This window comes from Ursus arctos, unplaced genomic scaffold, assembly GCF_023065955.2.
Source record: "Ursus arctos isolate Adak ecotype North America unplaced genomic scaffold, UrsArc2.0 scaffold_32, whole genome shotgun sequence".
NCBI classification, from domain to species: Eukaryota; Metazoa; Chordata; class Mammalia; order Carnivora; family Ursidae; genus Ursus; species Ursus arctos.
In genome coordinates, this window is record NW_026623008.1 from 17915449 (window position 1) to 17928115 (window position 12667).

At 38.4% G+C, this 12667-nt stretch overlaps 1 protein-coding gene across 1 annotated transcript in view; it reads left to right on the plus strand.

The window, feature by feature from the left end:
- CLIC4 (chloride intracellular channel 4) overlaps nucleotides 1-12505 on the plus strand; it is a 70988-nt gene extending 58483 nt beyond the window's left edge. The window contains exons 5-6 of the mRNA XM_026517020.4: nucleotides 7366-7547; nucleotides 8283-12505. Of these exons, the coding sequence (XP_026372805.1) occupies nucleotides 7366-7547; nucleotides 8283-8447 (347 nt within the window). The 3' untranslated portion in view covers nucleotides 8448-12505. The remainder of the gene's footprint in view (nucleotides 1-7365; nucleotides 7548-8282) is intronic.
- Nucleotides 12506-12667: the final 162 nt, after the last annotated feature.

The window sequence follows — 12667 nt, forward strand, 5'->3', positions numbered from 1 at the left end:
TTTAATTTGTACTTCGATAGAATGCCATGAATTTCAGGGGATGTACGGAGGAAGCCCAGGACATGGACTTTACCTTCAAAGAATATAGAGTGCAGTTGGGGAAGCAAGAATAATACATTGATTTAATAACAAGAATTAGAAGGAAGAGGTTGGTAGACTATTAATTTAATATAAACCAGCCCAGAGTTTAAAGATTTAACAGCTCTAAAAATCTTAACAGTGCTAATATTAAAAGACTGAGCATAACTAATACTTTTTTTTTTTAAGAGAGAGTGTGAGCTTGGGGGGCTGGGGAGGGGCAGAGGGGGAGAGAGAATCTCCACACCCAGCATGGAGCCCAACAAGGGGCTCCCTCTCTTGACCCTGAGATCATGACCCGAGCTGAAATCAGGAGTTGGACATTTAACCAACTGAGCCACTCAGGCACCCCCTTTAATATGTATTTTAAAATGACACATATTTTAAAAACATATTAAAAACTACAAGGTATTCAGTTATCAGATACTGACTTTAACTTTATTATAGATATTCAGAGGTAAAAGAACAACATGGAAATTTCAGCTAAGAACTGGACAGTATAAAAAACCAAATGGAAGTTCTAGAATTTAAAAATACAGTATCTGAAATTATGAATTCACTATCTGAATCGAACAGATTAGACAGTGATAAAGAATTAGTGAACTGGAAGACAGGTCAGAAGGAAATAGCTAATGGAAGCACAGAGACAAAAGGACAAAAAAAAAAAAAAAACCTACAAAAAAACAGAGGAAAGAGTGTAAGACTTGGGGAGCACGATGAAAAGAGTTTGATGCATTGTAACTGGAGTCCCAGAAGGAGAAGGAAAATGGAGCCAAAGGTATAGTTAGAGGTAATTGCCAAGAATTTTCCAAAACTGATGAAAGGTAACAGGCCATGGAGTCAAACATTACACAACCCCTGCAGGACAAATATAAAGAGAACCACACCTGTGTGTACCATAGGCACCTGCCGAGAACCGGACAGGATCTTTACAGGTGGCAGAGAGAAAGCTCTTCAAGATAAAAGCAGTGAGAGTGAGCAATTGACTCTCAACAGAAGCAGTAGAATCCAGAAGACAATCTTAAGAGCTCTTCAGAGAGCTGAGAGTACATTAAAATTCTCTAAAGTAGTGAAACACTCTCCCAGAGTGGAAGCGAGCACATCCAAATAATTTTTTGTTTTTGCCTCAAGATAGGACATTTGTATTTATTGCCCCGGATTCATGTACTCGCTAAACTGGTCAGCTTTTTCTTTTCTTTTTTTTTTTTTTTAAGATTTTATTTATTTATTCGACAGAGATAGAGACAGCCAGTGAGAGAGGGAACACAAGCAGGGGGAGTGGGAGAGGAAGAAGCAGGCTCATAGCAGAGGAGCCTGACGTGGGGCTCGATCCCATAACGCCGGGATCACGCCCTGAGCCGAAGGCAGACGCTTAACCGCTGTACCACCCAGGCACCCCATGGTCAACTTTTTCTAACTGCCTTTTCTGTGAGCCTCTAAAATTCACCATTCAGTTTACAATTCCAAGTGGTCAGAGCACATCCACGTTCTCTAAGATGTCAGTCATGATGCTCAGAATAAGGCAGATTCTCCTTCATTTCTGTGTCTTTGAAGTAGGATATTATCTACTCTGTGTCCCATGGCTGCTCTGAGAATTAATTCTATTACATATTCACCAAGTGTTTCAGCCGAAAAAATTCTTTAAGAATGTAATAATTAAGACATTCATTTTTTATTTATGAATTTTAATAAGTGATGGTGAAATAAAGACATTTTTAACAAACAAAAACTGAGTACTTATCTCCGTAGACTCCCACTAAAAGAAATACCTAGTTTTTCAGGCAGAAGGAAAATGATTTCAGATGAACACCAAGAGACGCAAGACGGAAGGAGAGCAAAAAGTAGTAAAATATGTTATAAAGTATAAGTGAATACTGTCTGTATAAAACAGTCATGCCTTGTGGAATTTAAAATCTAGGTCGAATTAATATACATGACAATAGTAGCCTTTGGGACAGGGGGGAGGTAGTGGCCTCAGTTTCTGAGGCTCTTGCATTATCTTGGAAGTGGCGGAAAGTTCTAAGTAAATGCTAATAAGTCAGGGGAACAAAGACTAGTAAAAGAATGTGTAACACACTAATAGAGGGAGAGATGAATAAATTTTCAAAACTTAATCCAAAAGAAGCAAGAAAGGAGAACACAGACAAACACAGAACAAGTAGAAATCAGAATGTCTAATGACAGATTTAAACCAAATTCTGTAGTAATTACATTCGGTGTAGATGACTTAAGTTCTCCAAAGCCAAGACATCACTTCCCAGCTGGCTCAAAAATACATTGCTTATGTACAAGAATGAATACACACGTATTTGTGAAACACACACCTGTATTCAGAAAAGGTGAAAGTAAAGGAGTGCAAATACTAACCAAAAGAAGTCAGCAAAGCCACACCGATACTGGACAAAGGAGACTTGAAGGAAAGAAGGACTAACTGGAGATGATGAAGCCTGTTTCAAACTGACTTAAAAGGTTAATCTACCTGAAAGATAGAATGATTCTAAATTTGCATTACTAAATACCTAGGCTGGAAATTATAACCCAGATTCACAGAGCTAAAAGAGAAATAAACTAATCCACAGCCTTGGTGGGAGATTTTAACCCACTCCTTTAGCAATAACTGTTAAACTCAGCCCAAAACTAACAGAGTCTAGCAGAACTGTACAACACAATGGACTTGTGTAGTCTCGCTGATATTTACATAGAACACTGTCCCCAACGACTGCAGATTAATACATTTGGTTTTCTTTTCTTTTTTTTTTTTTTTTAAGATTTTATTTATTTATTTGACAGAGATAGAGACAGCCAGTGAGAGAGGGAACACAAGCAGGGGGAGTGGGAGAGGAAGAAGCAGGCTCATAGCGGAAGAGCCTGATGTGGGGCTCGATCCCAGAACGCCGGGACCACGTCCTGAGCCGAAGGCAGACGCTTAACCGCTGTGCCACCCAGGCGCCCCAGATTAATACATTTGATTTTCAAGTGCTCGTAGAACACTTCATCAAAACTGACTGTAAAGCTGAGCCATAAAGCAAATCTGAAAAATTTTCCAAAAAATGGAAATTGAAATCATACAAAAAATTTTTTTTCTGACCACAAAGAAAAGAAGCTAGAGATCAGTGACAAAATCACAGCTAGAAAATTTCTACTTGCTTGAAAAACTTAGCAGTATGTTTCTAGTAACCCGTGGGCTAAAGAAAAATGAAATTATGAAAGACAGCAGGTCTAAATTTATGTGATATGGCTAACGCTGTGCTTAGAGGGAAACTTATACCTCTAAGCGCTTATATTAGAAAGACTGGAAATCTGACAGTCTTCACCTTGAGGGTTGAGGTAGGAAAAGATCAGCAAATTAAACTCAAGCAGAAGAAAGGAAATTCTAAAGAGCAGATTTCCTTGAAATAGGAAACAAACATGACAGAGGGTCAGTGAGGCTAAAAGTTCTTTGAAAAGTCTAATAAATAAAAATTGAGAAATCCTTGACAAGAAGTACCCAGAAAAGTGAGAAAGGCAGCAATAACCAATATTAGGAATAAAAAGACGATTACTACAGATCTTACATTGAAGTGATTTTTAGAGGATATTATGCAAATTTTTATGCTTATAAATTTGAAAACACTGTCGGTTAAATTTACAGAAAGTATAGTGTAACAAAATTACTCTAGGAGGGCATAAAATGTGAATAGTCTTATATATATAATTAAGAACCATTTCATAAAAGAATTCCAGATCCAGATAGCTCCATCGATGCACTCTGCTAAGCATTTGGGGAAGAAGTAACATTGGTGTTGCACATAGTCTTGCAGGGAACGGAAGAGAGGAAGATACTTCCCAGCTTGCTTTTTGAGGTCAACCCTGACACTCAGACCACACAAGACCATCAGAAGAAAAACAGTTTCAGGACAGTCTCTCCCGGACGTAGATGCAAAAATCTAAAATAAAATATACCCAATCCAGCAATGTGAGAAAAGATAATACACAGAACCAAGTGGGGTTTAACTTAGGAACAGAAGATTGTTTAAACAGTAAAATATTTGTATAAATTAATAGCATAAAGGAGAAAAATATCATTTCAGTAGAAGCAGAAGTACTTGATAAAATTTGATACTTATGGTAAAATGATATATATATATATATTTTTGTCTTAAACTAGATATGGCAGGGAACTGCCTTGATTTGGCAGGGAGAATCTACAAAAAAAGCGATAGCAAATATCCTATGTAATAGGGAACTAGTGAAAGGTTTCCTTTGAGCCTGGGAGCTAGGAAGCAGTGCTGTCACCACCTCAGCATTGTAGTGGAGGTCTTGGCCAGTACGATAGGCAAGAGAAAGAAATAAAAGGTATGAGAATTGTAAAGGAAGGAACCAGTTTGTCATTCTTAAGCAATATAATTGTGTATGTAGAAAATCCAAAGTAATCTACAGATAAACTGTAAGAATAAAAAAATGAATTAGCAAGGTTACTAGATATGAGGCCATTATAAGAATTAGTTGTATTTTTGCATGCTAGCAACAAACAATAGAAAACATGCAAAAATATTTACACCATCAAAATGTCAGATATTTTTTTAAAAAGTCAAATATTTAGGAATAAATCCAATTAAAGATGGTAAAAGCTTCTACATAGGAAACATAAGACACTGGAAGAAATGTTTTAAGATTTAAATAAGTGGTATTGATAGATTAGAGGCCTCGATATTGTAAAGATGCCAGTTCTCAGGTTGGGGTTCTGTTGAATCTGTAGATAATTCAAAAACCCAGCCGGTTTTCTGTGCACGCGTGCGTGTGCGCGCATGTGTGAATTGACATGCTAATTCTAAAATTTATTAGGGAAATGGAAGGAACCAAGAATAGCCAAGATGATCTTGAGAGAAACTTACGTTACCTGATAACAAGACTTACAAAGGGATAGTAGTTAAACCAGTGTGGTACTAATACTAGGATACACAAACAGAACAACGGAACAGAATATGGAATCAAGAAAACACCCCTATCTCACACCCTACGCAAAAACCATGTCTAAGTGGATTGTAGTATATATAAATATACTAAATAATATACCTTCTAGAAGATAATGGAGGATATCTTCATAATTTGGGGGTAGGTAAGATTTCTTAATCTGGAGGAAGCACTGATTGTGGAAGAAACAAAATTGATTAATTTGACATTAGGTTTAGTAACTTCTGTTTGTAAAAAGTCACCATCTAGGGAGCGGAAAAGGTAAAGAAGGTATACGTAATACATATAACCACAAAGGGTTTGCACCTGTAATTTATAGAGCACTCCTACAAATAAGGCAAGCTATGCAATGAAAAATGAGCAAACGGCACTTTACAAAAAGAATATCCAGATAGTCAGTAAATATGAAAAGGTGTCAGACCTAATTTGTCATCCCCCTGAACGGCTAAAACTGAAGAGGCCGACAGCCCCGAGTGGTGTCGAACGTGTGAAGTCCCTGGGATGTCTCTACCCTGCTGTTTGTGGTCTTGAACTTGGCACGTCGACTGCAGTTTCTACCAAACCTGAATATAGGTACACCCAGTAGCCCACAACTCCGTGTTGGAGTGGAATATGAACAGATGTGCAACCAAAAGATTTGTCCAAGAATGTTTGTTACACGATTAGTCATGAGCCTCAAACCGGAAACAGTACAGACTCCATTAACAGGATGGATGAACACTTCTTACGTCGTCCTGTGGCGGAATGCTCTGTAACGACGAAAATGGCCGCTCTGCCTTGCACAGCACCGCAGATGGTGTTTCTTAGGGCGCTACGCTGGAACCTCCGCCTGTCCTTCCCTTCCGTGGCTTCGGCATTCATTTGTGTTCTCAGGACTTCCAGACATACTGCTCCAGCCCAGACTGTTCCAGACACTGTGGCCCCGCTGTCTGTCGGGTGCTTCGACCCTGATGTCTCACAGACACCTCGAAGGCAGCGTATACTGAACTCGTGTCCGCACCCCCTGAACCTGCTTCTCTAGGCAGGTCCGTGTTTCAGCAGATGACACCAGCGTTTACCCTGGGGATCGTTCGTTGACTTTCTCTGCACTACTCCCACTCCCCAAAACGTAAACTCGAACTGCTTTCTTCAAGAGTGGATTTAACAGTGCTTAGAATGAGAGTTGGCGTGTAGTAGGGGCTCATGTCTGTATTTCGTGGAAGACATTTATCCTTCTTCCATATTCAGTTTTGTCTCTGACCTCTGTTGGTTTTCATCTCCTAAGTACCTCTAAAATCCACTTACTCATTTTTATACCCGCAGCCCCTTATCCAGCTAAGACTGCCGTCTGTTGTCTGGACTGCTAGGAAGGGACCAAGGGATGAGTGGGTGGGAGCAATTTGGAAGAAGAGGTTCTGGCTTAGGACATACTTACGTTGCTGGTGAAATATCTAATATGCAGCATATAAAACTTTGGTCTTTTTCTCTAATGGAACCAAATTTATTCAAAGTTTAATTGTATTGGTTGTCACCTCATGGTATTTAGCTTTCTTTTATGGCCAAGCCCTGTAGTCGTCAGCATGAGCTTGTGCATTCTGGGAGTGGGGGGTCAGGGTGGCCTGGGAAGTATTCCTCTCTAACGACATTCCCACCCCCTCTGCCAAAGGTCACTAACCTTGACTTTCCAGGTATAGAGGGGTGGCTCTGTCCCACTCTTCTCTGAATTACAACAATCATAGCATCTTACTCTATTTGGGTGAAGAGCCCCCTCATTCACTTTTGTAAATCGAACTCTCTAATCTGATGTCTGTGTTTTCCGTGTTACTATAAAATAGCGCTGTTCTTGGCTTCTTGGGTTGTATTATAAGACAGTGCAAAAACTTCAGGCTTTCTGCTTGGATTATCTGTATTGGAGTATTTTCACATGTTTCTTGGTGATAAATCCAAATATTCCTGGGGAAACAGGCATTACAATCTCTGTCTTGGCAAGATTTTCTTCCCTAGATTTGAATTAATACGTTTGCCTTTTCTCACTCATTTTTCTAGTTTAAACAGCAACTGTGTTGGGTCATAGTGTGTTTGTAAGTGGGGCATTTAGTTATTGAGTTTTTACAGATTCCAATTTCTGAAACTGTTATGCTCATTTCTATATTTACCTGAACAAAGGGACTTGTGTGTCTCATCCCTCACCCCATGTAAATAAGCCCCAGGAGAGCAGGAACCTTGTCTGTCCTGTTCAACGTGCTTCATGTCAGACTAAGCATTTGATAAAATAGTTACTGACTGAAAGAGTAACGCTGTTACTTAGGGACTTGGGTGGTTTTCCTTCTCACAGTAACCCCATCTTTCTTTCAGCGTTGGAGAGGGGTCTCTTGAAAACTCTGCAGAAACTGGATGAATATCTGAATTCTCCCCTCCCTGATGAAATTGATGAGAACAGTATGGAGGACATTAAGTTTTCTACACGTAAATTTCTGGATGGCAATGAAATGACATTAGCTGATTGCAACCTGCTTCCCAAACTGCACATTGTCAAGGTAGGCATGCAGGGGTGGTGTGACATCGCCATTAGACCGGGTATTCTCTGTGTACTAAGATAGCACTTTCTTTGTCTATAAATTTTTTTTTGATCTGGTATATGACTAGGAACCCTGAAACAGTATAACCTCATGCTATTTAGGCAACAGTTGGAATAATAGAGTTAATTAAATGTAAAATTATGTCTTAAAATGGAGACATATGCGAAAGAAGAATATTTATTTTTTTCTGTGACTATATAAAAATTAAAAAATGTAGCAGGTAACTTTGGATTGGAGTTTGCTACATTGGTTTCATGTTGTCAGATTCTGTTCTGTGATCACCTGGATTATTTCTATACAAGGCAAAGAAATATTTATTGAGCATTTACTGTGTAAGACACTGGCCTAAACAGCGTAGTAGTCAACACTAGTTGTGTGATAAAAACCAAGACCAGGGAAAACAGAGATCGCCCGTCGTGCGTGCGCCTTCAAGTATTTCCCCAGGGATCACACCTGGCTGTCTCCCTGGGTCACCAGGGCAGGCGTGTGCAGTCCCTGTCACCTTACTGAAGTTCCGATGTACTTTGCAGTCCTTGTCGTTATTTAAAACTCTAGTTAGAAGAAAGGTGACTTCTTCTCAAATAGAAGCAGTTCTCAGAGGTCAACAGAATTAGTTTGCCCTAAAATCAGAGAGAGGTCTGGTTTACAAGTCCTGGAAAATAAATGTTAACTTTCGATCCCTTTGTATTTCAGGTGGTGGCCAAAAAATATCGCAACTTCGATATTCCGAAAGGAATGACGGGCATCTGGAGATACTTAACTAATGCGTATAGTAGGGATGAGTTTACCAATACCTGTCCCAGTGACAAGGAGGTTGAAATCGCGTATAGTGATGTAGCCAAAAGACTTACCAAGTAAAATGTCACTTACGAGAGAGATGTCTTCGCATCTTCCCCTAAGAATCTGCTTTTCCTAACAGACTGCTCCTGTTCCCATAACGTAGAAATCGTATTTTGCATGAATGTGCGGTTATTCAAGATTAGGATAAAGGATAGACAAGGTATAGTAGCTGTCTTTAAATATGCACTCCTAAGCAGTATTATGTTCAAATTCTTTATCCTGTCTCCCTCCCCTGCCCCGTACCCTCCTCTCCTCTGATTCGGAGACACTCCGCCACACTCTCCCCTTTAGAGGTAGCTCGCCATCCCTCCAGAGCCCTCAGCACTGTCTGTTCACTGTGGACAGAGGGCAGAACTTCTGGGTGCAGTGTGTAACTGTTAAAGTGGCACCCCCGACCTCATCAGTCAGCCCCAAACTGGTGCACAATGCATGGTACAAGGAATATTTATGTATTGGGGGGATTATATAATATTTAGCAAGAGTATATTGAAAGGATTGCCACTGTATCAGAACCCTCCTCATCAGTTCCGTCTGTCTGTCTGTCCGGGGTATGGCACCACCAGTGAAGAGAGCGTCATGCAGAAAGTCACTACAGGTTTTGCTGTTTTACTTTGTACGTGGATTTTTACTTTTGCCTAAAAGCATGTATCCTTCTTATCAGTTGTAACATCTGATATTATGTAGAAGCTGAAAGTTTAGAGAGAGGGATGGGATATTCTCAAGATCTTCCTCAAGCATTTTATCTATATGAGCAGAACCAATGGGCACCTGCTACTCTGTCCACATGTGTTGTTTTTTGTGTGGATTGGGCCCGGTGCCATTCGTTCGGAACTTTATTGCTTTCCTCCTCCATTTCACAGAGCTCCTTCTTAGGTCAGCCTAGACCTTGCTGTCTGTAGATCTTTCGAGTAACACTACATAAACTGATATTTAGCTGACTTAGCTGTAGCAGTACAACAACCTGCAACGTCAACAGTAACACAGATACTAACCTAAGGAATGTAGGGTGGGTTGGTCAAAATGTCAAGCAGAATTTTGTTTCTGAAGCATATTTAATTAACGTGGATAATGTAAAGGAAGCGTTATCCATCCTGAATTAAAAACGAGGTAAAACACCCATTACCAGCTTTTCCGTTCCACCCCCGTTGACCGTTAAACGTTGGGTAGAGGGTGGCTCACTCCACTGGGACTAAATCGTAGTCGTCGTGGTGAGGACGTATTTACTGCAGTTTTGCCTCAGCTCAATCATTGTACTTCTTTCAATTAAATTTTTCTAAAGCCACATTGAGGAATAGCACTCTGCATGTTTGTTTGTTTTTTTAAATTGAAGTCCTAAACCAGGAATGATTTGTGCTCTAACAAGGGAGGATGAACTTGGTAAAAATAAAACAAAAATTTGCTATGGATTTATTCATTTTTTAAAAAATGGACTTTCGAAGTACTACTGCTCCAAAGACCGTGGTTGTAACTATAATACATTTTTGGTAATTTTTTTATATGTAACTTGCTTAAGAAGTGCTATTTCTCATAGGCTGTTTTTGGAAATTTAAGTATAGTATTGCTTTAAAATGGCAATGTTTTCCCCCCTTTGGTGTGTTAACATTTAGTAATCACTGGTGTTATGGAGACAGCCTGATTTTTATAAGCATATACTGCATTATTTAACCCATCAGTAATTAGCTCGGTATAGAACGATAAGCTCCATATTGTATCCATTTGGCTCAGGGAGGTTTCTTTGCCTTGCACTTCTTAGAACTCCTTATTGCTGATCAAAAGTTTGGGCACCCACCTTTTTGTAATTAAATATTGGATGATGATGACTTATCTGGTTGCAAGAAAAGCACTCAGGTTATCACTGGGAGGGTCTGCAGCAGTAGCTTCAGTGGGTGAAAACGTCAGCGTGTGCACCAGGACACAGGCAGCCATCACCACTTCTCCCCTCCTTTTAAAATAGTAGTAACTTGGCATTCAGGTGATAACTGAACCTCGCCTCATGGCTCTCAAAGTATGAAAAAGATTCAAGAGAAGGATCTGTTCTTTCCAGTGAGCAGGGGACGAAGTGGTGCAGAATACAGGGGCTAATGAGGACAGAGGTACATTTCTCAAAATAGAGGGATGAAAATCACATTCTGAAATTCAGTTGTGAACTATTTTCACTTTGGATGTTTATTCTCCTTGTTGTCTTTTTAAAATTTATCCCATGATTGTACTTGGCTGTCTCTCTAGGTGTCCAAGGAAGGCAGGTCTGTCTGTTATGATTTTGATGTAGAAAGACAGATCTTACTACTTTATCAGGGAAGATAGATGAAATTGAGATTGGCAAATGGACAAAAGCTAGGAAAAAGGATGATCCCAGAACATGACCCCCCCCCCCCCCATTTTATACTTGTGTGAAAGATCGTAGCTTAAAATCTTGGGAGATTTTAGGGCATAAAAGTTTTCATGGTAGTTTATGAACTGATACAATGCAGATCATCTGTTACTATTTCTACAACTACTAAATCCTTTCTCCTTTTATTTAAACCCCTTCTGTTCCACTTCAACACGATTAGAGTCTGAATGGAAACTCTCAGTATTTTCCAAGGAATTCTGAGGAATTTTTGTGTTGAACAGTTGGAAAGAGCTTTACTGTTTCAGTTGATACAACTTCCTTTTTTTAAAAAATGTAGATGCAAATTTTCTATACCCCTCTGCTATCTTTTATTAGGATCATTGACTTTTGTGATGAAAATCATATAAGATTTGATTTCTTGATAACTCAGCTTACACAATTTATTTTTAAATGCTTGAGCAATCTGTGTACAATTAAGAGACTTCTGACATTTATTCTTACACTAAATTGATCAACTCTAGAATTTAGGCATTTTAATGTCTGTTGAGTTTTGAATCTCTCCAGGGTTGTGTAGATAGCATTTGTTTCTGTACATTTAAAATACCCATTTAGGAAATATCTGCAAGGTAAAAAATGAGAAGAAATAGCAATGTATTTTTTCATGAACATTTTGATACACATTTCATCGTTTATTGATTAACCATTTTCTTACACTGGTTATAATCAGTATTTGATTCAGAGAGGGAAGCATTCTTTATTGATACACTATATGGGCTTTTTTTTTAAATTCCATCCTTTACAAATGATCAAGATTGGGGCTGTCAAAATCATATTTTTATCATGGAAAAAATTTCAACTCCCTAAGTCCTAATGTTGAACAGAATTGGAGTATTTTCTTTAGAATTACTTGAAAAGGCAAATGAAAGCTTATTATAGAATGCATGTATTTTCTTTTCTCTCTCTAGAACCAGTATATTGCTGGCAGCTATTGTATTAAAAAAATAAAGTATATTTTCACTATCATAAAAGGTTCTTTTTTCCCCCCTCATGAAAATAAATAACAGCGTGGGGTAAAAGTATTTTACTTGAGACTACTTTTTTCCATGAGTGGGTGACTCAACAGATTTAATAGATTAAAGAGGAAAAAAATCATATGGTCATTTCGGTAGGTGCATAAAATAATTTGATAAAAACTCTCATGATTTTCATTCTTGGCAAAGTAGGGCCAGAGGTAAAAATTTTTTAACCTGAAAAGCCATCTGCCAAGAACCTACAGCAAATTTCATAGGCAAATATGAAACAAAAGTCCTCCCATTAAAGCCCGGAGTAAGACAGGATTGCCTTCTACCACAGCTATTATTTGGCTACTTTCTACAGCTACTTTATTAGAAGCATCCTAGTCAATGCAGTAAAATCCGTAGAAAGAATAGGGAATGGAAAAGAAGGGACCAAATGGCTGCTCTTTGCAGATGATGCATATACATAAAGGAAATCCAAAATAACCTATCAGAAATAATAAAATTCAGCCAGATTACTAGATAAAATATTGAAAAAATAGAATTACTGTATACTAATATTAACCATATTAAAATTAATAAACTAGTAACATTGGATGACATTTCTTCTGGACAAAACCTGGGTGACTGAGGAAAATGGAAAATTGTCAATGTATACTTTTTTGAGCTTTGAGAAATTTGTAACATACATTACCTATTCTAAAAAATAAAATGCTTTAAAAGATAAACTAATCTTTGAATTAATCCATTAATCTTAGATCAAATCTAATAGAAAATGAAATTCCTTTATGAAGAAAAATGCAAACTATTATCAAAGGACCTAATAGTAATTTGCTCAATGGATAGGTATACCATGTTCATGGATAGGGGGCTTAAGAATCTTAAGAGTT